General features: G+C 40.7%; 1 protein-coding gene across 6 annotated transcripts in view; it reads left to right on the forward strand.

Annotated features, from left to right (window-relative positions):
- The window catches only part of MYO9A (myosin IXA), a 325,415-nt gene that overhangs the window by 139,426 nt on the left and 158,422 nt on the right, over positions 1–27,567 (forward strand). For 3 of the 6 annotated variants that reach the window (XM_075007302.1, XM_075007303.1, XM_075007305.1), the window contains exons 6-8: positions 3,358–3,414; positions 8,858–8,955; positions 13,950–14,076. In XM_075007302.1, the coding sequence (XP_074863403.1) occupies positions 3,358–3,414; positions 8,858–8,955; positions 13,950–14,076 (282 nt within the window). Of the gene's footprint in view, positions 1–3,357; positions 3,415–8,716; positions 8,743–8,857; positions 8,956–13,949; positions 14,077–27,567 lie in introns of those variants that run through there. The other 3 variants (XM_075007304.1, XM_075007307.1, XM_075007308.1) reach the window with 2 other exon arrangements.

Genomic DNA, 27,567 nt, shown 5'->3' on the forward strand with positions numbered 1-27,567 from the left:
CTCTGGGGCTGTGACAGCATGTTTAAAATGGGGTTGCAGAGCGTGTTTATCTCTAGAATAATAGAAGACTCTTTCTTGACAACGTACTTTTCTCTATTGGTTTTACTTAATGCTAATAAAGAAAATAAGATGAGTGGCGAGATTTATTGTGGGTGGCCTTTTTATTCAGGATTTCATGAGGAGAAATTCATCAGTGTTGGGACTTCAGCTCTTTGAGAAGGGCAGTGATTTTGAGGCTGTGTCTTGCCCAATTTAAGTAGAGTATAGAAGGCTAAAAATATAAGCCATTTATTGAATATGATCACCTAAGGGGAGTGTTAATCATTTACTCTCCTTTTGTATGAATGTTAATAATTACCCTCTTCTACTTGGGTCTGTTTAGAGAGAGATGTGCCCAGTTGTTAGTACGATATAACAACTTGCATGATGGTGTCATAATTCTGTAGCTTTATGGATTGGCTGCTGGGTAGCATGTCTTGTATACTTTAACAATGTAACATGCCTAATAGCAACAAAAGAAAGTATTAACCACAAACAAGTTAGATACTTCTCGGGGATTATTCCGTCTGCAGTGTGGAAAATTTGTGAAGAAATTTTGTCCCCACTGCAACGCTTACATGAGTGGGTCTTTTTCCAGCAAACTGGCCACCCTTACAGCAGGTAGGGAGAAGGGAAAATTTAAAGGGGTGGACAGGAAGCAGTTGGAGCCCGGGGAGCATAAGTTCAATGCATAGCCCTGTAGAGGTTCTTTTTAGCAGGATTGGGCAGGGTTCAGCTCTACTCTTAATGTATGTTAAGAGAAAAAGGGTATTATCACCCATAAATGTTAATTGGATTTCGACATGTAGAACTCTTCCTTGTCAGTGATTAATTCTCCTTTTCGTTTCTTATAATTGAAATCAAGGGCAATATAAAAACTCAAAATTAAAGAAGCCCTAGTTACATGATATGTGACTTTTAAAAACTAAATAGCTGTCCGTCTTTGGCATGACAGATCTGAGAACAGTTTTGTGTGTATTTGAAAGGAAAAAAGGGTTTTTTATTGATCAACAATAAATAATTTGCTACTCTTAGAGTGCAAGTTAAATCCTCGATTATGTAAGCACAGTGTGTTGCAAATAATTTAGTCACTTTTTTTATAATTTGAAAAGGTTGACATCTTGAGATCTAAATTCTTCAGAAACTTGTAAAGACTTTTAAAGCAGTCGATTGAAGCCAGAATCTAGTGTAGTAACAATTGCTACCCACATTTCATAATATTCGGAATTTCACACAAGTTAGTGAACTACCAATTTAGTGCGTTTGTTCTTAAACACTAAGTATTTTAGAGATTTAAGAACATAGTGTGTTCTTTATGTAACATCAGCTCTGTAATTCTGAGGTGTACGGCAAGGCCAAGATAATTTTTGAATGAATATTTTGCTTGGTTGTCTCATCTTAATTTTGCTTTTTAAACCCGATTTTTTTATTACATTTGCTTCATTTTTTTTCAAGCTTGTAAAACAGAGGTCAGGAGTATTTAAAATAAACAGAAACAAAGTAGTGTAATGCACTAGCTAAAGAGAGGGCTGACAGGTTTAAGACCCAAACATCTATTTCCATTTAAATCATGGTCTGCTGAGGATGTTTGGAGGTACATAGGATTTCTAAATACCCCTCAGTGGATCCTCGAAGCAGATGCTGCCTTTAGCTGAAGATCATGATGACAGTCTGGCATTTTGTACATGAGTGCTGTATTGTATCCAGGCGGATTAGAGAGAGCAAGCCCTTTATTCGTGTGGCCCTACCCAAATGGGCTTCTTTAGAAGTGTTAAGTGTGTTATTTCATGTCAATGCCTTCCATTAGTGCAGTAACAGCACCCTTCCAACTGCCTGCATGCAGTGGGGACAATGAAAGATACAGAGGAAGAGGAAATGAAAACACAAAAAAGCAAAAATATCGAATCACCTTTGAACAATCTCATAGTAACTAAATGGGTGTGTTAAAGTGCCTTAGAAATACCGAAAGTAGAGAGCTTGGAGAGGAACAAGACAAGATGCAGAATGTCACTCCTAGTCACTGACAAGGTGAAAAAAGTAGGGAACAAAATAAAACTCTTCTTTCCATTTTCCTCAAGACCCTGGTCCGTGTTCAAGTATGTAAAACAGCATTGTATTTTGTGCTGAGAGTGAGGATTAAAGCATCTGTTGGTCAAAGCCCTCCTTTCCTTGTAAAAAGAGTCTCTGTTTGAGAGAGCATTCTGTGCAAGAAATAAAACCACCTTATTTGTAATATCTGCCCAGGTTAAACTGTGCCTATCTCTAGGCTAGATTTACAGCTGAAGTCCTAAATGTCCAGTCCTGCACTGTGCTGAATACTTTTGAGCTGTGCTCACTGGTCCCCACTCCTGCTGTCAAGACCCTGCAGAATTTATTCCTTAATTACAGCACAATAAAGAGCTTTGTGCCATAACATTTTTCCACTGGGTCTGCTTTCTACCTCATTTTTTAGCTTTGAGAATCCTTATTCTTTTTGTCCACTTGGACTACGCTACAGGTCAAACTTCTCTCGTCCGGCGCCCTTGAGTCCTGACTGGTGCCAAACAAGAGAATTTTCTGGACCATGGAACGTCAATATTGTCTAGCACATGACCAACACTTCCACTGCTCACTGGGCTCTTAGAAGACATTTACTGGTAAATTACAGCTAAACAACAGCACAGAGCACAGAAAGCCAGGACTGGTGGCTGGAAGCAAACTTTATGGGACTGCAGGAAGCTTGACCCCATACATAAGTGGTCCTCCAAGTAACTAAAATTATGATGGATTAGGGATATTGCTGGATGAGAGAGTTCTGGATTAGAGAGAGTCAACCTGTATTTTTAACCCCACCTCTGGCTGGCTGGCTGAGGAGAGCTAGGTAGCACTTCCTTAGGAACCCCTGGGTGCTGTTCCTTAATTGGTAATATGAATGACCTTGTTTACTAACATATGTAGCTTCCCAGAGCAGGCATTGAGAGTAGAAACTAGATTTCTTTCTCCAGTATGGCTATGCAGATCACGACCATCAGGTCAGCTCACCACTCAAGTGTAATAGTCACAGATAAATCTGTCTTAGAGATATTTTAGTCTTGTGCTAAGCAGAATTATCATTATGCACTTTTTTCAAATACCATAAAAAGAGATCAAAGTATTGACTAATGTGGTAAATCATTCCTAGCATCTAAATTCTTCCTTACATATTGTAAATTTCATAACTGCAAAATGAATTCTGCCTTTGCAAGTAATGTGATTGCATTTGTGCCCTGTCTCAGACTTGAGGGAGAGAGTTTTGTGTTTGACTTGAATGCTACTTAACCTGATCTGCCTTGCTTTCAGATGACAAAGAAAGCCCTCAGACAGAGCTGGGATGATTATTACTATGACTCTGAGCCGGTCAGTACACGTACATATGCATTCTGTGTAGCTGGTGTAGGGTGCTATAGTACTTTGCTGATTTCAATCTTTATTCTACACCAAGACACAGAGAGAACTTAATTTAAAATAGAACCACCGCAACTACAGGTTTTATTCCTAGTGTGGTTGCTTGGCTGTTTGGAAGGTGATGGTCAGATCTTTTTCCCCCATCCCCTTTTTTGGTCATTTTCCTTCGGTGAGCTTTCTCTCTTAGTTTGCATTGCATATGCCCATCTAAATGAACCAAGTATCCACTTACCTACTAATGACATTAGATTAAGTATACTGCATATTTGCTGGACATAAGCATATGCTTTGTGTCCATGATATAGCAATAATTATATTGCTGTGTTGTGAACATATAATATCCTTTCAGTGGTATGTCAAAGAACAGCAATCTGAGATTTTTGATTAAATGGGCATTGAAAGATTTGTTCTCCATGTTCCTCCAGAATGACTGCAGTCGTGAATTTCCTGTCTGATTTGTTATATAAAAGTACTACACGAAGGATGTGAGAAAATGGAGACACCAATATTACTGAAAATAAAAACAGTTCCTCAGTTAAAATAGTTTCACTTGTGGTGTTATCTGAAAGAAGATGACAGCTTAACAGCAAGATCTTTCCAAACGCATATGACCAAAAAAGGAAAAGTGAAGCGCTCTCTCTCTCTTTTTTTTTTCCCTGTGTGCAATTTAGTCAAGCGGCAAAGGCCCAGATTAGAGATGTGCTTTTGGTTTGTGTGGCCTGTGGATGTTGTGTACATGTTCTTTGTTTTCCCCCCTGTTTTGTCTTGAACCTAAAAGCATGCTTGTAAATATAATTGCATGTTCTCATTGCTATTCATGTGCATATACTAACCGTGTTTGGTAATCTTAAGGGGTAAAAGATACACTGTAAGGGGCATCCTATTACTGTAAGGGTAAATAGGCAAAAATAAAAGTAAGACTTTCATCTGTGATAATATTTAATCTCAGACCCACTAAAGGGGCAGGTTATAATTGCTTGAAGTTTAGAATGCTGGATATTGAATCACTCAGCACGTGGGAGGAGAAGCCTCTGAATAATATACTAACAGTTTCAAAGAACTAATTTGGATAGTAGTAATTGACTTTTCCTATGTATTAAAAAAATAAGAGGTAGATAAGGCAAATCCTCTTTGCATCTGACCTGGATTATTCATGCGGTGCAGATTCCCCCTTCAACCCCAACAACTAAAGACCCAAGAGAAAAGGAGCTGCTTTTTCCATTTGAGCAGCAAAGTCTGTAAATGTTGGTTAGTTTGTTGAATCTGTTTTTCTGAGCGTTGTGGCTATTTATTTCTTTGCACTACCAGGTCATTAGACCATGAATTGGCTGCGATATTTTGACGATGTAGTTCCTTTTTGTTCTTCGTGTAGTGGTCCTGAATCTTTGAGGTTTTTTTCTCTTTCTGAATTTCTCAAAGATGATAAAAAAAAAAAGAAAGAAAAATGGTTTATGAGCAGAGACAAAATGCAGAATAGAGATTGAAAGCACAGACTTCTCTCTTTTGTTCGCTGCACTCCCATTATTAGATATATACCCTATGTTCATGCTAGGGCTATGCAGCAAATTTAAAAAAAAATTGTTCATCATGGTATTTTCATCTCTGAACAAATGTCTTTCATCTTTGAGATTGAAGAAGCTTCAAGTGCTTCTGTTTAGTGCTAATCAGCAGGGCATTTGCGTATGTCTGATGAAGTTGAAAAGACTGGGAGAGGACTCATTGCTTAAGCAGAATAGAGATGACCAGTTTGATTAGTCTACAAATGTTGGCTCTTTTCACAGTTGTTTCCTATTACAGCATGGATGTTCTAAATTTATGGCTGTCCATTTTGAAAAAAGAAAACAAAGTACAAAGGCTTACTGCAGATGAAATAGAGTGCAGAGCATCTGCTCTGACATGAATGATTTACAAGAAGCGTTCCATACCAGTTAATGAGCTTGGCAATTGTTATGTAAATTGTTAACTTCATTGCCTTTGGCTTTGGAAGTATTGCTTCTGAGTCAGCTGTAGTAGTTTCACTATGAACTTTTGTGGGCAAAGACCCGCTTTGTCATATATGTTAGTCTATACGGTGCCACAGGACTCCTATTGTTTTTGAAGGTATGGACCAGCTTGGCTACCCCTCTGATACTATTAACTTGTGGTTTAATTTCAAATGGGTGACATCCTGTAAGGAGAGTGGGTTGCAGGAATGCTGACACTTTATTTTCCTGTTGGTTTTTAAAGGAAATTTTGTTTACGTGACAGTTCCGAATTCTAAATGCATGAATATTGCATTGAATTGCCTGTGCTCTCCAAGTTCAGCAAGGGCTGGAGAACAAACTGCCCTAAATTGTCCTAACAAGATATAAACCAGCAGTCCTGTAGCACTTTAAAGGGACTGTCATTGTGGGAAAACTCATCACCTAATAAATTGTTTTGTCAGTCTTTAAAGTGCTATAGGACTGCTGGTTTGTTTTTTTAGAATACGGCCTAATAAGGCTACTTTTCTGTTACTATCTAACAAGATAGGTCAGCCATAACTTTGAGAGGGGAGTTGAGTCTCGTTGGACCTTGTCTTCCTTGACCCTTTCTGCTTCTTCCAACGAGGAAGCCAGTTCTGATAGTATTTTTTTTTCTGATGTAAATACTTGTTCTCTTAGAGTTGGATTGAGGTTAACAGTAGATTATGTACTGCATTGCAACTAATCATCAGATAGAATGACTTTTGGAGACCAAATGTTAGGTCACAGTGGATCTAGATGTGAAAGGCTTTGCTTCCTGTTATTGGTTTGTGGAATTACCCTAATTTGTCACATTGCTGTATTACATGGTTTGTTTATTTTGAGCTACTATAGCTGTCCCATTGAATACATGATATGTTGTATAAAAGTATGTATTAAGAGTTTAAAAGTAGTTTATGGATCTATGTCCAGTACTCATTTCTAATTAAACTGAGTTTCTGCCAATAAGCATGTGTAAATCCACTTATTGTTAAACAGCTTTTAGCTGGGGTGAACTGGATAGTCCTAGTGACTAATATCTAATATTTCTGTATGTTTATGCTGTTTGTTGTGAATATTTGAAATGAAAGAATTCTAGCCTAGGATCAACAAATGGACATTACTTAGAGCAATAACCATAGGAAGGAAAGGCAAAAATAATCTTCCCCGTTAAAGGAGATTTGTATCTGAGAGTTAGCTGTGAAGCTTTTGCCACACATACATGCTGTGAGATGCAGAATGGAGAGACGGCTTTGTGCTGTTGATTGAAAGTGAGGCTATGTTTATACTTAGCAGGGGGTCAGCACACCGCGATCCATTTTCAGGGAATCGATTTTGCTGCATGTGAGAAGACGTGCAAACTCAAGCTCTCTGGGCTCGACTGTTGACCCTGGTACTTCATGCGGCTATGTGGAGTAAGGGACATTGGTGTGAGCCCAAATAGGCCTGATCTACACCAAGGAAGAAAGCCAGTTCTGATATGTCGATTCTAGTTATGCGTATGGCATGGCTAGAGTTGTTTATCTGGGATTGACTTTGATCCTTAGTGTAGACCAGGCCCGAGAGGACGTTTACATGAGTGAGGCCTGCTCTTCACTAGGGATCAAAGTCAATCCCAGTTACACAATTCTAGCCATGCTGTTAGCACAGAGGTAGATTAGATGACGCTAATAGCATGGTGTACATCAGGGCTCCTTGGGCTTGTGCTGACATCCCTTACTCCATGTGGCAGCGTGGAGTACTAGGGTCAACGGCCAAGCCCAGAGAGATCGATGTTGCCGCATCTTCACTAATGCAGCAAAATCGATCTCCAGAAGATCGATCGTGGCACATCACTGCCCCCCCCCCATAAGAATAGACACGCCTTCAGTGTTCTGCATCTGCTGCATGCCTGGTCATTGAGCTCTGTACCATGCAAGTAGCCTTAGTTTGGAAAATCCATACCAAATGTTTTGTGTGTACACTTAACTATACAATAAGCACGATTACCAAGCAAATGACCAGAGTGGGTCAGATGATAACCTGAACACTCAGTTACCTGATTTATTATTGGAGGTACAGATTTGAAACATGGACTGTTTGATTTATACGTATAACCATATTTTTCTGTACACTTGTTAATAAAATAGTCTGTTGTTTAAGAGACTTTGATGCTCTGGGCAGTAGTTGGATGGCTAACGTAGGAAAAAAACAAAACAAAATAGTGTGGCCTGTCAAGGGAGGTAATCCATGGTGGTGAGCAGGGAGTGAACCAAGTTGCCTGAAAGGTACTGTACTTCTGAGGTTTTGTCTACACTGATAGTGCAGCTGTGTAAGCCATTTAACGCAGCAGTGGTCACAGCACCAGCAGTGGGAGAGAGCTCTCTCATCACTGGAGGTAAACCACATCCAGGAGGGGAGCAGCCTGTTTACACTGCTGGGGGACTGTTTACATTGCACTTTACAGCGCTGTAAATTGCTGTGCTCGACATGTGTTTTCACACCTCCTAAGCAGGAGAGTTACAGTGCAGTCAAGTGGCAATGTAAACAAGCCCTCATCAGTTTATAAATCAGTTCAAGGGAGCTGAGACCAGTGTAGATGGGATTCTGTGTATTAGTTTTGAAATATGAGTGGGTGGTAGATACAGAACTCACGTTTTCTATCTCATTTGAAAGTATCCAACTAGCCTTAGTGTGAAGTTCACTAGATTTCAAATGTCCTCTGGGTCAGCATTTTCAGAACATCAAGTTATGTTAGAATTAAAACAAAAAACCAAAAAAATTGTTGAATATAACAGCCTCTAATCTACATTTCAAAGTTCATAATTGTAACCTCAGAAGAATAACGTATTGATGGATGCTGCAGTTCCTTATCTTAACAAGAATGTAAAATAATCCAATTTTAATTTTAACAATGCAGTTCTTGACATTTGTTACAAGTATCCTGTGAGTTAGAGTCCAGTGGCTCATTTATTCTAAAGATTAAGACTTGGAGCAGGCTAGAAATAAGTTACAGCTTAATCTCCTGGAAAAGTTGGACACACTGTTTTTTTTAACAGTACCCAAATGCTGCCCACATTCACTCTCCTTAGTCTTTATTTGAGGGAGTCCCTCACCCACAGTAGGTTATAGCTCTCAGTTTGTATTGGGCATGCTTCTTTCACTCCGGGCTGGACTTCCAGAAGAGTGCCAGAGTGGGGGAAGAGTGACTTTCATGTCAAAGCTGTGCTGGTAACTAGCTGAGCTGTTCCTTATTAAGTCAAGAGGGTCCTGTGACTGTTGTTCCTCAAGCTGCAGGCAGGACATACTGCTGTCATTGGTAAAGGGCGTGGAAAGCACAGACTGGGATTTGTGTAGTGCTGAGCTGGCAGTCTATGTATAGTCTAGTCTTCATTTTCTTTTAATGTTCTAATCTTTGTGTTTGACCCTAACAGGATTGTTTCCATGTTGAAGGGGAAGACCTGAAGCATGACTTTGAGCGCTTACAGCTTGCCATGGAGATGGTGGGGTTTCTGCCAAAAACTCGTAGACAGTGAGTACAGTTTTCATGTTCGTATCTGGGACAATGAGCAAGGAGTGCTGAATACACTTGACTGTTTTGGTTGCACCCCAGAATATTTGTCTGGCTGCTGAAACAACCAAGTGTAAGGACTCCTGACAATGTATCTATTAAAAGAGTACATTTAAAGATACAAACAAGATATACTTCCTCTCAGCTGTGGTATTTTTGAATTTTTCATGAATATGAATGCCTCCTGCATGACTTTAATAAATGATGACTCAGGGTCATCCTGTGTATAACCTCTTATGTATTGCTTATTGTTAAACCTTGGGTCCATTTTGCATGCAACTGCTGATGCCAGATATTCTGAAAGCCTAAAAAACACCTTTGCGTATAAGATCTGTAGCCACTTATTCACTGGTACGGCCAGTTGAGAAATAGTGTATGTCAGTCAGGCTGATATTCTCATTCTCTGTCACATGCAACCATTCTCACAAGGGCAGGAGAGAGGCAGGAGGATGCAGCAAAAATGAAAAGTCACCACTTGGATGGGGATTTTGTTTTAGTTCAGCAAAAACTGTAAAATAATCATTTATCAATAATGTACTTTCAAGTTCTGTCAAGCTCCATTGTCACTGGAAGTTCTTAAGTCTTCCATATATTATGAATAAATTATCTGCTGTAAAATATTGTTTCTATAAAATGTTGGTCTAACAGACATGTTTCTATTTATATGAAGTTGAAAAAAATGGCAGTAGGCTAGCAGTATTGTTTTAAAAAACATTGTATTCCCAAATTGATAATTTGGACACCACTAAAGCCCTACATATATTTATTTAAAAGAAAAATGTGTGTTTAAGTGATTGATTTTGACACAAACAATTGGATTTGCTTTCTCAAGTAAGGAACCCTGGTTACTGGATGATTACATGGGAGCAGGTGAGAACTGCTGCTTTTTTTTTTTTTTTTTTAAAATAACGAATTTAATTTGAAATCTTATCACCTAGTGTAGATGTTTACATCTCAAAAAATATTAGCTGGCTGTAGTCTACCTCAGTGTGAAGTAGTCTGATTTTTTTAAAAAAGTATTTCCTTTTTGGAGTCTAGATATGGCCAAGGAGATAGCAAGCTTCTAAGCTCTCCATAATGTGATGCACACCCTTGACCTACAGTATCCCACCCTCCATCATATGCAGACACCTGCACCCTACCCTATTCTCTCAGTCTTACCATTTTCTTGGCCCCCATCTCCCTCACAATTCTTATTCCACTTAAACAAAGAAACTCCTTGCCCCAAGCACCAGAAATGAGTTGTGTGCAGTGCTATTTTCTTCCAGTGCTGCTTGTATGTCTTTGCAAATCTCAGCTTTATCAAGCAATCAGAAAAGATATTAATGTGTTCCTTACCCAGGCGTATAGGCAGTCACTCATCTTCATCTCATTGACCTCAATGTGCGAACTCCATTTCTGCAAGGGAGCAGAGAACGCACACGCGTGCGCTGAGTGAACAGGTGCCATTGCCTCCCAATCCAGACAAAACTGTTTTACTAAACGCTCCAGCAAAAATTAATTGTTGCTGTACGACTGGATTGTGCACTGTGTTCTACCATTAGTTAAATGTTTGGGTTAAATGCAGGGCTCCTTTTAATTCTCCTCCTTTGTCTGTGTACACTGACAAATGCGTTACTTTTTAAAAATGATTTTTTAAACTTTTTTTAAAAAGAAAAATTAGTTTGTCAATGTAAATACGTGGAATTTGCTTCTAACCAACAACAAAAAGGTAACATGCAGGTTGAGAGACAGACTATACAAGGAAAAGAAAAGTTAATGAGTTGGTATGTTCTGTAAAAGGGCCTATTAAAATCATGTCTCTCAGTGACTTCCAGATTAAACTAAACTAAAAAGATGGTTTCCTAATTATCAGCCCTGCAAACCCAACCCGGGATCTCAGACAGACGTTTTTTTATTTTAATAAGCCTATCACCAAGAAAAGAGAGAAAACATTCTACAAAATCAGTGTAGCACATTAAATGAATTAAAAATTGGCTGATGGGTCTTGAAAGGTAATTTTTAATGGGGAATCATCAGATGGGAGGCTTTCTCCTGGGATTCTGTAAGGCTCTGCTCTTGGTCTAATATCTTAATAAAGTGGAAGAAAATTTAAAAGTGTTTCTAGTAAAGTTTGCCATGGAGAGACAGGTGGGTGGGAGGGTAAATAACAATAAAGACTGGTCAGTTATACAGTGCAATTTGGACTGTGTGTGGTAAACTGTGTTCAAACATGCATTTGAATCCAGAGCCTGGCATGTTGAATAGTAATAGAGAGATAGCTGTGTTAGTCTATATTCTATTAAAACAAAAAGGCAGTTCAGTAGCACTTTAAAGACTAACAAAATAATTTGTTCGGTGATGAGCTTTCGTGGGACAGACCCACTTCTTCAAGCCATAGCCATACCAGAACAGACTCGATATTTAAGGCACACGGAACCAAAAATTATCATCAAGGTAGACACATCAGAAAAAGGCTCACACAACAAGATCCATTGTTTACAGTCAAGCCCTAATGTACAAGCACATTTGCTCTGATCATACTGACAGAGACCAAAAACTACAAGATCTCTACCAAATGTTCATAAACCTTAATGACCCACCAGCAGAATTAAAAAAACAAATCTACAGGGCCAGACGAATACCAGAAACCAGCTACTTCAAGATAGGCCCAAAAAGCTAACAGTAGGACACCACTGGTCATTACCTATAGCCCCCAACTCAAACCACTGCACCACATCATTAAAGACCTGCAACCTATCCTTAATCAGGATGCTACACTCCAGAACGGTAAACACTCTTCAACAAAGAATAAATGGACACACAACAGACATCGGAAAACTCTTAATTCACAAGCCGGTCAGCCAGCACTTTAATGGAGTGGGCCATTTTGTTAATGACCTGAAAGTCTGTGCTTTACTGAAAAGAAACTTTAACGACCGCCTGCAGAGAGAGAGTGTGCGAGAAACTCTCTCTTATATTCAAATTCGACACATTAACACGTGGTTTGAACTGGAACGGACAATTACCTGGCCCATTATGAAAACAAAAAAGCAGTCCAGTAGCACTTTAAAGACCTAACAAAATAACATAGCTGTCTCTGTTACTGGCCCATTATAAGGACTTTTTTACACACTTTGCTTTATCTGGCTTTTGACCTCCCCCCACCTCCCTTCTACTGCTTCTCTGCTCTTCTGGTTTGCACACCTTGATTACACTTTTTCTGGTTTTTCTATCTTAATAACCAGTTTTGGTTCTCTGTGCCTTAAATATTGAGTCTGTTCTGGTATGGCTATGGCCTGAAGAACTGGGTCTGTCCCACAAAAGCTCACTACCTAATAAATTATTATGTTAGTCTTTAAAGTGCTACTGGACTGCTTTTTTTGCATTTGAATCCAGTGTAGATCATGCTTATAGGATGAGAGACTTGAATATATCTAAAGTTATGCAGTAGCTCAAGTAGAGTGTATTGTCTTACTGCAGGAATTACAAGGCAAAATTCTGTGGCCTGTGTTGTGCAGTTGATCAGATGAAATAATCATGACGGTGCCTTCTAGCCTGTACATCTGAATCAGTAATGACAGTTTTCCAAGCCAAATTGTGCTCTCATTGGCAACCGTGCAACCATATGGCTGTCAACATGGTGCTGTGGTATAACTACTTGGACCTTATAAATGGAATGTAGTGAACAATTCTGTTAATGTAGAAAACAAAATAATTGAATTCTATTCCCTTTTATTTGTTCACTGTTTGCAGGGCTAATAGGCTTGAAAAGTAGTGCAAATGTATTTTATTGTTGCAGTCAGCCATGACTGAATAGCCACAAGGAGCAAACAGGTATGGCCCTACCAAATTCACAGTCCATTTTCATTAGTCTCCACAGCCATAGGATGTTTAGAGCTATATATCTCATGATTTCAGCTATGCAATGGGTATAGTGTAGAATAAAAGGACACACAAGACCAAATTCCATGGGGGGGGAGAACAGATTTCACATTCAGTGACAGGTTTTCTGTGTCTGTGAATTTGGTAAGGCCCTCATTATATGATTTTTTTTTTTTTTTCCCCCACGGGAAAGAAAATAAAAACCAGTTTATTTTTTAATTATGTTGACAATCGCTTATCAGACTAAATGACAATTAGGGATGAATATGAGCACGTGCTGTTGTGCAAGCAGGCCTGTAGCACCTTAAAGACTAATACATTTATTGATTAGGTAGTCAGCTTTTGTGGGTGAGACTAGATAACAACTAAATTACAAAGGGAGACACCTGAATTGGAATCCATTTTCAAATTTGACACATTTGACCTGGGGCTGAACAAAGATATCAATTATCTTACGCATTACAAGGACAATTTCCCCATCTTTTATATTTGCAGAAATGGAATCCATCCCATTTAACTTAATCTAAATACTTTGCAGAGACATAGCACTTTTCATCCCAAGGGAGGAAGAAAGGGAAGGGTGTCACCCGTCATTAACAGGATCTGTGGAAGTAGTAAATTAAGTACCATATTAAATAGGGTTCTTAACATTGTACTGTTTTCAGACCACTTTCTAATCCGAATGCCTTTCAAGCAATAATACGTGAGTCATGGCAGTTTTTCTTTTAGTTCTTAGGGTAGTGGGATTCTAAGAACAAATGTCATTCCAGGGCAGTGCTTCGTGAGTCTGACAGCAACGAAGGGTCCTGTGGCACCTTATAGACTAACATAAAAGTTCTGCGCATGAGCTTTCGTGAGCACAGACTCACTTCATCAGATGCTGGTCATGGAAATCTGCAGAGCCAGGTACAAATTATTTATAACTTTTCTGTTAGTCTATAAGGTGCCACAGGACCCTTCATTGCTGTTACAGATCCAGACTAACACGGCTACCCCTCCGATACATGAGTCTGACAGTGAATTCTTCTTCTACTGCTATTATTAAGAAAACTACAAACCAAAAATATTTCTCGTTTCTTTTTTTTCTTCAGAATTTTCTCTCTCTTATCTGCAATACTACACTTGGGTAACATCCGTTACAAAAAGAAAACATACCGGGATGATTCTATAGATATTTGTAACCCTGAAGTACTACCTATTGTCTCAGAATTGCTGGAGGTAAGCATTACTTTTTGTTTATACAACATACAGTTTATCTCTTCTTTTTTTTGGTGTCTTTCTTTTAGAAGACAACTAATTTCATATGTTGTAAGGAAAAATGTCGTATTGGGCTAAAATTTAGTTCCGGCAATTCAGGTTCTCGCTTATTGAAAGGTGCTAGCAATTGGCTGTTGGTGGAGTGTTTCCTTTTTCTTTTCATCCTGATTTTGAGTAATAATTCATCTGCATGTCACTTGTTCCCCTTCAGTCTATCTCGCCTGCTGATATCTTTGGACATTCTGATGAAATTAACAGTACGACCCATATCCAAATTAAAATAATGCATACCATCAGCAGGAGAGAAAGAAACTGTGTGCAGCAGAATGTATCTCAAATCCCCCATTCTTAGCTGCTTCACTAATAGTCCCACCCATTTCAGCTTCCAAGCAGATGGACTTTGCGGGTCCTGAGAGGCAATAGATTTGGGCAGTTTGAGACCACAGATGAATGCGTTCCAGAGATGACAAAACCTTAAAGAAAACCTTGACCTCTGGATACTGCTTTGACGGTATCACAGGAGGAGGGAGTCAACCTGCCCCATAGGCAGGTCCCTCACCGTGTAAGAGTTTTTAGGTCAGAGTCAAAATTCTAAGTCCGTTGTAAAGCCAGCAAGCTGCCAGAGCAGATCATGAAGTGCTGGTGTTATGTGCTCACAGTGAAATGGTTAAAAATGGGCCACCACGTTCTTTACTTATATCTGTGTTCAAGAACAGATGTTACAATGGCCTGGCCCAGAGGCAGATGGCAAAAGCAGTTGGAATGATTTGTGATGTTTGCTTGTGGAAGCAACTGGAACTCAGCAGATCCCACAAACTGCATACTTGAATAACAGATGGAAAATACACACTCCATCAGTTCATAATTTGGGGGGCTTTTCCCCCTCTGGTTGGATACACAAACTATCATCCTTCTCCTAATCTTACCTTGAATTACTTTCAACCAGCTGGTTCTCATCCAAATTGAAATCTTGCTCAAACATGGATGAGCCTCTGATGTCTCCTGGATTGGGTGAGCTGGAAAGTTAGGTGTCACCAGCATACCGAAGACTGTTCAATCTATACCTCTGCTCTGACCTACCCTAACATTGTGGTGTGCATTGACCAGAAGGGGTGTCGGAAGAGTGAATTGCAGCACCACATGGGAGACACTCCCTAGCATGAGCAGCTCTCCAGCACTACGTTGAGAGTTTTCTGCCAGTGAAATTTCTGTGGTAAGTGGTCCTGTCCACCCCTCACTAGAGCACGCAGCTGGCGCACCATCTTGTGATCAAAAGCTTCCGAAAAGTCCAGTAACAACTTGGGACATGTAGGGGAAAATGTTCAAAGGCGCAAACGGGTCCGATGTGCTCAATTCCCATTGAAAGTCAGCAGGAATTAGGTACCTAAGTGCCCCGTGTGCCTTTGAAAATCTCCCTCTTGATCAGTCTACATCCTAGAGAAGAAAGCGGTCAGTGGCTGGAACAAGAATAGCATGTTAGCTGCCCTAGCCAAGTGAGACCTCAGGTCAAGTAACCTGCAGTGTTCAGGTATTGTAAGAGTTGTCTTGCCACAGACTTGTTGCATAAGCACAACCAAAACTGAGAGAGTAAGTACAGGTCAAGATTAAAAAAAAAAATTCAGTGCTCCCTATTCCAGTTTAGCATGAGGGTCAAGTAGCCCCAAATGTTGCATTATTTCCTCCATACTGAAGTTCATAAATGCCACTGCTCCTGATTTAAATTGCAAGAATCAAGCAAAAAGGCCAATTCATCATTCTCATTAGATAAATCCCATATTCCATATTTACCTTCCAGAGGTAAATCAGTCCCCATCTGCTTGATATCGATCACCTATTCGTTTGTCTGTACCACACCACACAGGTAAGTCCTAAACCTCACAATACAGTGAGGTTTTTATGGGTCATGATTTAGTGGAGTTCAAGAACAACAGACGTCCACCAGACTGTGGTTCCTGAAGCCCTCTTAATTGGAGCCATAAAATCCTGAATCTCTCCCCATCTCACCCCACCGCCCAGAAAAATAAAGAACTGAGCTCAATTGCTGCTGCCTGGACAGTCGCTGCTGCCAGAGCTGCCATGCGTTCCTTCCACCAATGGTTGGGTGCTTACGCGGGAAGAAGGCACTTGGGTATGCCCCCACCCTGGTGTGCAGAGCACGTGGTGGCGGCGGCTCTTGTATCTGTATGGCGGGCTCTGAAAGCCCCAACCATGTGGCTTGGGGGCAGCTCCAGCTGCTCAGCACTGGCCACGGCAGGCAGCTCCTGCAGCCACGACTCCTCCAGCGGCAGTGGCTCTGGTGAGTTGCCCCCTTTCTTTTCTCTCTCTCTTTTTGGAGGGTGTGGTCTGAGGAAGCCTGGCCGGTGGGATGCTAGTGCAAATACAGTAAACCCCCACATGTAACGGACTGTTGGCATTAACAGACACCCTTCCCCCCCTAAAACAAGTTTGTTCTATTGAGGGTTTACTGTATCCCATGTATCATGCTATTGCATTGCTTAATTTTCATGGAGGAGAAAATGAAGTTGGCATGTCTATAGAATGTACTACATCTTGGTGGTCAGTAATGATTTCACAGACTCTGATGTATTTATGAATAAATAATGAACTAGAAAAGGAGATGGAGTTAAAGTAGTTCTCGTGTGTGAAATAATATTTTACATTGAAGAGCTTTTTTGGATTTTCAGAGGATTTGAAACTTTACATATTGCATGTTGCCCAGTGCTGTGGTGTCCAACAGTTCTGAAGTCTAGCGAATTAGCCACATTATTTGGAAAATATATTTATTGTTCAAGCTAACTAGCCACACTCAGCCAGCCAAGTAGCCAGATGTAACTAGTGTGTTGTACACCATGGCTTTAGAGTATCTGTCCAATGGCCAGGTACCCTCCCGCAGAATTTTCCCTTTTGTATATGAATATGTAACATTTTTCGCCTTCCCACAGGGTACAAAATTTGACAGCTGGCCAGTGGGGGAGTAGGGGAAGAGGTAAGGGGGAAAGGCTGCTAGATTCCTTCCAGTGCTGTTTTGAACATGAAGAGGGGTCAAGACTTTGTTACTCTAGGTAGTCAGGAAACTGATTTGAATGATTGATTGATTGCATTGGCATGTTTGCAGGCATGGTGGCAGCCAAGTTAGCTGCCAACAAACTTGGTTATTTAGATCATTTTTTTCCTTCTTTGCTTTCTTTTCTGTATTTAATGTGGGAACCAAAACACGTAATTTTTCTTTGGAATTCGTTATATTCAAGCTATCGAAATGCATGGTTTACCCAACAGCCATCGCTCTTGCAATCTCCAGAATGGAAAAAATGTAACAGTTTATGTAATGCTTCAGAAAAAGCTACATACGTGCAAAGGCATTGAGTTTATGTTGCTGGAAGAATAACAACTTGGAACATCTTTATTTTCAATTTTAAATTCTCATCCAAAAGTTTGTGCTAATGTTCTGATGTTTCTGTGAGGAGCTTTATTCTTTGGGAGCTGAGTTCAGGATGGAATTGTAGAGAACTCTAGGGAAAGCACTGTAAAGGGGGAGCTAGTGTTGATAGCTGCAAGGAGCATGAGGATTAATAAAGTGCTGAGATGGTCTTCGTAATTTAATAGGCAATGACGACGTCTTCCAAAATATGGTACTTTTTTTTTTGATTTGCTAAAACATTTATACAAAGTGTTTTGTTGTAAAAGTAAATGGCACTGTAAGATTTTGCCCATGGATCTTTGCTCCATTTGCCTGAAGACCTCCAATACTTTTTTTAAATAATAGACATAGTGTATGGATTATGTGAGGGGCTTGGCAGATATTTCTTGGCCTTTTGTTTAAACTTCACTAAAAGTCAGTGTTGTAGGATGAGGTCAATGTTGCTTGATGCATTGACCAGATGTGGAATTTCGTGAAAGTAGTGAAGCTGTTACAGAGGGAGGGGGAATTTCTGTGACATCAGGTTTCACTACAAACCCTGAGGATCTTTGTTTTAAAAAAAAAAAAAATCGTTTTGTCTTGAAGAACCTTTAAGTGTTCAGTTGTGGGCTCAATGCTTCTGTCAGTTTTACGTGTGCTATGGAAGAAGATTTCGCAACTTAAGGTTTATAATAACAGAGCAGCTGCCTTTATTCATTCGCATGTGTAGTTTAGAATATGTTAAGTGTTTGAGCATGATGGGGACTGCTTAATCAGGATTCATCACTGAAATAAATCTTTTGGGAGTAGATAAGCAAGCCTGTTTGTTTTTCTGCCACTGTCTTCCCAGTATAAAAAGCAGATACTTAGCTACCTTTTCAAATGGGTATTTAGCTCTTTGGGTGAAAAGTGCTATATAAATGTGGCATGGCAGCTCTCTGCTCCTGGAGCCCTTCCCCACCGCAGGGAATGACTGAAGCAGAGGAGACAGGCTCTGGGTGGGGCGATCGCCTCTACTCCTCTCTTGTTAAAGCCTTTCCTCATTGCAGTAACAAGGCTCTTGCACTGAGGAGCTCCTGTAGCCTTTCCCAGCTGCCTCCCTCTGCCAGAACCTTACACTGACATGTGTAGCCACACTGAGTGCAGTTTCTTCTTTCACAGTGGTTGTCAGGTGCTGTAGGCATGTGTGTTTGGGCCTGGGCAACCAGGGGCAATTTTTTCCTGTGCAAATAAAAATCACTTGTTATAAAATAGCAGTGTCATAACTATACTTTCTGATCCCCACATTCTGTAGTGATGAGTATTCCCTTGCAGCAGCTTATGGCTAGGTATGGATAAATAGGTGCCGAACTTTTTCCCACTGAAAAGTGGTCTTTAGCCCTCCCAGAGGAACTCTCCATTCTCTTACATGTGATAGAGCTGATGAAATTATGAAGAAGGGAAGCAATCCCATGACCGTCATTGCCATATCCATCAATGGGTTCCAAGAGTCTTTGGTCCCATCTTCTCCATCTGAAATCTGGCTCTCTTGTCCACCACTCAGGACTAAGTTTTTTTTGGCATGAACTCTGTCTTTCACCCAGCCTTTCCTTTGACTTCTTCCTATAAACAGCGGCTCACCTGGAAAAAAAGGCCTTGAACGTACACAAGGCAGTTCCTTTACTCCCTCATACGATGGTAGTACTGTCCTTCATGGAAATGCATGCAAAGGTCCGAGCTCTGTACCACTTTATCTAAGCCCTCTGGCTCAGGAGGTGCCTGGGTTTGGCCGTTGAAATGCACAAGCCAACAACAAATAAATGCCTCATAAGCTTACAGATCTTTTTCTGTTCCCATTATGCTAAAGCTGTGTTCCATACTGTTCTTGGATTTATTCCTGAGATGCTGCCTGCAAATCACAGTAACCAGGAGATATACCTTCCTTTTTTGTGTCTAAACAATGTATGTGAAAGAAGTTCGTTAGCTTAGCTGCTAAAAATTTGGGGAAAAGATAGGATACTGTGTTCCTATTTGTATCATGGTTAATTCACACATAGGAATCGGATGAGTGTTAAGTGCCTTGGTACATTATTGACTGACATAGTAAATGTATTTATGAACTTTGTCTACAAGAACCATCTTTCTCTGGGGGACTTATGAGCCCGTTGTACATTGCCTACATTATTGATGCCCGTTAGGAAAAGAGAGAATTGACCTCCACCAGAAAAATCTACTGAACAACATTTTGGAAGTCATATAATTCCGTTTTGCTGCGCTAAACACTTGATCTGCACATAGTCCGTTATATTTTCTGAGTACAGTGGTCTACGGTAACTCTTCTCAATATTATGGAATGTGGACACCACTATTTAGGGTATCTCTGCATGGAGATAAAAGTAGTATGGCTGGCCTGGGTCAGCTGACTCAGGCTCTTGGATCTTGGGCTGCGAGGCTAAATATTGCCGTGTTTGGCATTTGGGCTTAGGCCAGAGCTGAGCTCTGCAACCCTCCACCACCACTGGGTGCCAGCGCCCAGGCTGCAGCCAAAGGACAAATTACTGCACAGCAATTTTTTAGTCTAGTGAGGGCAAACCAACTGTTTTTGTTTTTGTTTGTTTTTAAATCCCTGTGTAGACGTACCCTTCTGTTACATTACCCCATTTTAGTGGGTATGAAAGGAAACGTCCTTACCTGTATAATGCTTGGGTTTTTGTATATCTGCCTCCATAAGCTGGAAACATCCTTCTGCCCCAGTTCTGACTTTGCCAATTAGCTGAAAGTAATACACACCCCACCCTCTCCAGTGAAGGCTAATTACCTAGAGGAAAATTCAACAGCAAAATTCTCAAATTGGTGGAGAATGAGGGCAGGTCTACACTCGACCTCAAAGTCAGTCCTAGATACACAATTGCTGGAATCAACTTATTTAGAGCCAACTTATCTGGCTGTCCTCACTGAAGGTGGTTGACAGGAAAAACTCTCCTGTCTATCTCCCTTGCTACTCAAGATAATGAGGAGTACAGTGGGTTGGCTGTTGAGTTCAGATTTGGGCATCCTCACTAGGTGCCCTTAATCAAACCCTGGAAGATCAACCCTGGACTGGATTAATCTCTTGGTGAGGGTAGATGTGAGGCAGGGCACTCCGCGCTGCAGGGCACTCAAGTTAAGTAGAAGTTCAGTTTTCTGCAGCTGCTAGATCCTAACAGCCCTGCATTACAGGAGAATTAATCTTAGCCTGTCTTGGCGTTGGGCCAGGCTTTTGAGAGCCCAGCTATCCTTTCCATGGGGACAAGTATCAGAGGGGTAGCAGTGTTAGTATGTATCTGCAAAAACGAGAAGTCCTATGGCACCTTATAAACTAACAGATTTTTTGGAGCATCAGCTTTCGTGGGCAAAGACCCACTTTGAGACATGCATCTGACGAAGTGGGTCTTTGCCCATGAAAACTGATGCTCCAAAAAATCTGTTAGTCTATAAGGTGCCACAGGCCTTCTGATTGTTTTTGACTATCCCTCTGGGTGTCTGCACATTGCCACCTCCCTCATCTATCTGTGTTAACATTTGTAGCAAAGGACAAGCTGCTTGTCACAATTCACTGGTTTTCAGAGATCCAGTCACCCAGATGCTTCACTGTCAGTTTAATGTACGTTTGGCAGATGACAATATCTGAAACTTGTAGCAATTTTATGAAGGAATTGCGTCGTTTTGCTTGCAGGTTGAGTCCCTACAAACAAGCTTTGGAGCCTTACAAGCTGTGTTGTTTTGCTTTGTTTTTTAAACAGCTCATGACTTTCTTGATTTACCATCAGGGAACAGAAAAGGAAATAACAATTATAATGTATGAGTGTGATGTGTGATACATAAACTAAAGAAACAGGTTGTTCTGTCTTTTTGGTGCTATCAGTCTTGATGGACTGGTTAGTCTACCTCATTCACTTGCATTCCGGATACCTGCAGTGAATAGAGATCCACTCTTCTGAAAACTGAGTCACCGTTCCTGTTCTTCTAAACCACTTTCATTACTAATTTTCATTTGACATCAATGCCTAACAGTTGCAAGTTTTCATTGTCACTTCTGTCAAAGAGTTTCTCTCAGATGACCGCTGAAGGCTTTTTTGTGCAAAATAGCAGAAATGTGACTGGATTATTTTTTCTTGAGGGAGTTGGGAACCTTCCCGTGCAGTTTGGAAATGCTTAGGAAAGGTGTTTTGTCGGCCTGATGTTTAGCCTCCTCCCACTCTATGGCTAGCGTAAGCTGTCGATTGATTGATTGAAAAACATACATCTTGCTTCTGGGGCAAACTCCTATGCTTCCCAGTTATTGATAACTCTCAGTCACTGTTCGTAACAATTCTACCAGCTTTATGTGTTCTGCAACTCGAGCAACTTTCCCACAGTGATGGCTAGGAATCTGGACTAAATCAGAGTTCCAAAATAAGCCTTGTCTCTCTGCATTTGTGGCAGATGTCAGCAGTGAGGATTATAGCTCTGTCCTTCTGAGCAAAGTTGTCATATGGATAAGACTTGAGTTAAATGTACCGTGATATGGCAGAAGATGCAACGTTTTCATTTACATTTCTCAGAGTCAGGGCCTCAACTAAGTTCCGTGCTGGGAGTGGTTAGACTGCTAGACATTGCATTTCCCACTTAATGTTTCCTCCTGTTATGCAAGGAATGGGGTCACTCTCCCATAGGCAATTGGGCGTACCACCCTGGCAAGAGATAATGGGTACTTCTAAGTGTGTGCTGTCGTTCTCTCTTCAGTCTACATTTTTCTCACGTTATTACTTTAATATTCACTTCATTATTTATGCAACATCCAGAGTTGCTAGGTTATTTGCAAATAAATAAAAAAGGGCCCTACAGAAGAGGGCTAACAGGCTGCAGCTCAGTTACTGAGGTCATACTGGTTGGGGAAGCAAGTGGAGGAATTGGCAAGAATGGTATATGTCTCTGTCCTCTGTTACACAGGTGTACAATTTGGATGTCGTCTTAGATCTAGGACTTTGCCCGAGTTTTGATGATGCAGTTGGGGCTTAGTCTTTTTCTGCCTGTTAGTATACCATTTTGGGAGCAGACCTTGCTATAGTGCGCTTTGTTGGCTCTCTATTATGCTGCCATTACAACAGAGCTGTATTGGGCTGTAGCTTCAGCCCATTCAGAAACTGAGGTAGGTATACAATATGTCCGGCCTCTTATTAATTCGAGGTACCACAGAAAGCATATTATGTGTAAGCATATTATACGTATATGGGCCGTAGCTCAAGTTCACTTTTTTCCTTCCATGTCTCTAATATTGGTCCTTCTGTCCATGAAACCCAAACTCATCTAAGCCATCATCCCTCACATGTTGACTGTGTTCTGTTTTTGATAACTGTAACTTTATTTCCATCCAGTGTATTCAGAGTGTTGCTGCTAAAATCATCGTTTGCCTGCCACTCTGATAGCATCAGCCTCCTTGTTGAATCTCTTCTCTAGCTCCCTTTACCCTGGGCTGGGTTAGCCTGTAGGCTGGTAAAGCTATAGCCATAGGCCGACCTTTAAGCTCTGCATCCGATATTGAGGTAATAGCTTAGCACTGGTAGTGGGACCACTGAAATTTTTGTCTCATTAGATGTTGCTTTGTGAAAATTCATCTGTCAAGCTTGTGAATTCAGTTTATGGTGGCTGTGATTTTGTCTTTGTGGGCTAAGTGAGTGGCTATGGGCCCAAGCAATATTGAACTTAGTACATATGAGACCTACAGTGGAAACCAGTTGAAGAAGGGAGGGTGGCAGAAGTAGAAGCAAGCCTGAGAAAGGTGACAGAGACCAAGAAAGATACTCCTTCTATCCCAACATTTTTTCCTCCTGCTAGTCTGATGTTGAAGTCTATGCAAATAGAGCTTGAACCTCTCTAGTCTGGCACCCTCAGGACTTGACTGGTGCTGAACAAGAGAAACTTCCCAAACCACAAGAGGTTAATATTGGCTAGCAGCATTACCAACACTTCCAATGCTTAGTGGGTTCTTGGAAGACATTTAGAGGGTAAATTACAACTAAATAACAGCACAGAACACTGAGAGCCAGGACTGGTGGCTATAAAACTTTATGGGACCTTGGGAAACTTGGACACACCTAGGATAAGTGGTTATCCAGGTAGCTGAGATCATGATGGATTACAGTCATTGCCAATGAGAGAGCTGAATTTGGCGGGGTTCAACTTGCACCAGCTCAGGTGAACCTGCTGTTCCTGCACCTGGTGAAATGGAGCAGCTTCCTGTGACTATTGTAGCTGTAGTCTAAGGTTGCATCTCTGAAGACTTTCCCAATGACAGTAACAAAAATATGCTTCACCAACGATCCAGGTGAGTGGGATGTGAGTTCTCAAGCGCTCATTGTGTATTGGTCTGAGAACAGCCACAGAAATGCCAGATTCTAGATGCTGACTTTTCATTGGCAAGACAAGAGTACACCAATCAGAATCGTCATCTGAGCAAATCAGAGGTACCTTGTTTGCCAGCCACGGAAGCCTCATCCCTCGGGGCTGAGAGTTCTTTGGTTGTGTCTTAGAGATGCAGCACAAAGTCTCTCTCCTCTCTCTTCCTTTTGGACCTGCTAAACTTGTGAGTGGGGAAGTGTTGAAGCTGAAGGCCTGCCTCTGTCCTGAGTTTAAACAGCAAGGAGATCCTGATTGAGGAAGATGCTCAGCTTTGAATACACACTCCATGCTGTGTGCCAAGACAGCTACATTCTGAGCACAATGCAGAATCGTCGTCTTTCCCTGTGCTTTTGAGATCTGGGAACTTTAAGGGTCTGGACGGTTCGTGTCATTTCATCTGTACTTTAAATGTATTGAATGCCAGCTGGAGCATAGGATTTGTGCTCTGTAAATCTTAAATAAACGTTAGTCCCAGATGCCCTCCGCTTAGTTGGAGCTCATCTTTAGCAGACACCACACACTTTGCTACAAGAAGGTTTTATGCCTACAACCAGAACAAAAGCAAAGCCAGCATGTTGGCTGTGAATTTCCTGTCCCAGGCTAGTGTTATGTGCATTTATTATTTGATATTTTGGGGCAAACTTGGTTCCGCAATGTTTGTGGGACAAGGGCTATGGATCAATTGGAACTGCTCTGCTTGCTTGAGGGCTGAATTTCTGGCCCCTCACTTAGTCTAGCTCTTACACGAAAAGCACAGCCTGGTAATCCTGCCTGCCCAGGAGGGGCGTCACCTTTCAAATCAAACTAGCACTTCTGCAGACCTGGTTTTAAAAACAGCAGGATGAGCTGGAAAGAAAGTAATAAGAAGACTGTGGAGGAAAGTAGAAAAATGGACTAGTACAAAAGAATGGCCTATAGCTAACAATCTTCCAGGTTAAAACTGTTTGGTTTATAGAGAAGTCTCAGAAACATGTACGTTATTTTATGTGGGCAGCTAGCTGGGATTCTGTATCTGAACGTCTTTAGCAGGATTAGCCTGCCTGTTGCCTTGGTAATAGGAAAGCCAGGGTACCAGTTGATTGTAACTGAGCCCTGCATTGTTCCTACTGCCTTATGCTTTCCATCTCATGTGGGGTAATGACAGCCTGAAGCCTCATTTTGTTTGAAGCCTTTCTGTTTGCTTGCAATTTCTGGAGGGCAATCGACTATTCTGCTGCTGTTGAACTGCTGAAAATGTGTATCTACTTTGTTTTTGGCTGGCTGGCTGAGTCAGCAAATGACCCTGTACATTTGCCCTGCATTTGCTGAGGCAGGAACTTGGATTTGACGAGGAACTTCAGAGGAACTGGGACATGAAGAGATGTAGATGTTGATTCAGAAAGTTGCCAGATTTCCTTCAGTCCCTACAGAAAATTCAGTCCCACTGACTTGCTAAACTAAATTGACTGGTCTTTGACTTTGTTTTGGGGAACAGGAACCAACTATGAGGAACTGCTTATTAGTTTCTGAACAATGAGAAAAAAAATATTATTATATATATATTTAAGAATTGCAAACACCACTAACAGTTGCCATCATCTGATGACAAGAGATGGGCTACAGTGACATTAATTCCACGGTGTTGGGATTTGACTTTTCATTACTCAGGCACCATATGCTGGGGGTTTGTGGGAATTGCACAGAGCTGACTTAGTATTTCTTGCTCTTCACAATTTAAAAAAAAATCTAATTTGGTTTAACTGGATTTCAGTCATCCACAGAAAAATTCATTATTTCAGCAGTGTGTTGCTTGGAAGGGGCAGCTTGTTTTTGGGGTAGGAGCAAAGTTGTGGAAACCAATTGTCCTCAAATAAAAGTAAAACCGTGTACAAAATTACTCTATTATTTCATTGCTTTCAGGAATTCTTTGGATTCAGAAGCTGTTTTCACCAGATACAGAGGATTAGTGGTAATCTTTCAGGTTGTGTGGCTTTGGGGATATTTCGTGTGCAGTCTGTGCCCAGACCCTGTTGTTTTTCAGTTTGAACTGATATGAATACAGCAGGATGCTCAGATGGTGCTCCTGCGTGTATCCTGCACCATGTGCTAATGCTGAGCCACAAATGGCAGACCTCTTTGAAACACTGCAGTTGTAGCCAGAACTGATAGAAACTTCTTATTCTTAGTGGCTCCTCCTAATGAATTAGGGACTCTCAAATTTCACACCTGAAACTTGTCTATTTAATTAAATTACTAAACTGTCTTAATTTAAGGAAAAAAAAAAAGAAAAAGCTTGACAGTATTTTCCAGTTGTTAGTGGTGTCTGCTGTTTGTGGAGTCAGAAATTTAAAAAGTGTCCTGAGAATTGGTTCAGTGTGTTGAACTGTACATGAGTTGTTTAATACTGATGAAGAGTTAATGCACTTGTCTTTGAGCAAGTCCCAGGTTTCAGAGGAGTCATTGTTTTGGCTTAATCTGGGTTAAAATGACATTAAAAATATTCAGATTAGTACTGAAGCAGTGATGATAAATAGGGTGCCCAAGTGCATTTAGTAATCATGAGTTTGTACTTGGTGTGAAAATGACATAATCACAGTACAGTAGATGCCGTTAGCCATTAGTAGATGCCATCACAGTACCTAGTCGTATTACTTCACATTACTTCAGCCTAAAAATTCTTGAGTAGCTGAAACCCTATTTTCTGATAAGGAATAAATCACTGAAGTATTTGATGGGCAGCTCTATCATTTAGTGGGGAGAGAGAGGGTAAAAAGAATTTGATTTTTTTTCCTCTGAGCATTTGGGGCCAGGAGTCATGTTTTTGTTCTGTGATTTTACATCACCTAGCTGTTTAGGGTCTGGTCCGTGATTAGGTCTCATACATGCTATGGTAATACAAATAAATTAATCATGATCTAACTTTCTTTGGGCTGACTCCCTGAACTACCAGTTCAGAAAATAAACTTTTCAGGAAATGCCATGTTATATTTTTAACGTATACTGCATCCATTTTGCATCAGATGTGCTCTTCTGCATATGTAGGGATGATTTTTTTCATTATACTCTGCCAGTGGGTTTTCTTGAACCATATTGCCTGCTATTTAGTGTTTATTACTAGTGCGTTTACCTTAAGCATGGAATTCACAGTGCTTCTCGTGTCTCCATCTCCAAGCTCATAGGGAATAATGCTGTAAAAGTGAAAGGATTCCACTTACTTTTATTTTGAATTAAATTTGTTCGGTATGTCTACTGCTGCAGATGCCTTTCGTTGTAGTGTTGCTGCTCAAGGGAAGATCATGGCAACTATCAGAGGTTTTGCCAGTTGAGTCATGAAATCATTTCTTGTTTAACAACATGCTAATTTGAAGTGAGAAAGCTGTATTAGGAACCAGGAGATCTTCTAAGCATAAAGCTCTTTTCTTAAGATTTGCCTCAGGAATCTTGGTGCATTTTAAAAATAACAAAGCAGCTAATCTTCACCATGTTCTTGTGAGGAAAGGTACATTATCCCTCTTCTACAAATGGGGAAACTGATTCAGAGGAAAGATGCGAGTAGCCAAGGTCATACAATAAAGTTGGTGTTAATGTAGGGAGAACCCAAATTTCAGAACTTGTATGAGGTCTTATATTCTAATCACAAGACTCGCATGTCTGAAATTGATTCAGATCTTGCTACC

Source organism: Carettochelys insculpta, chromosome 12 (assembly GCF_033958435.1).
Source record: "Carettochelys insculpta isolate YL-2023 chromosome 12, ASM3395843v1, whole genome shotgun sequence".
In the NCBI taxonomy this organism is placed as follows: Eukaryota; Metazoa; Chordata; order Testudines; family Carettochelyidae; genus Carettochelys; species Carettochelys insculpta.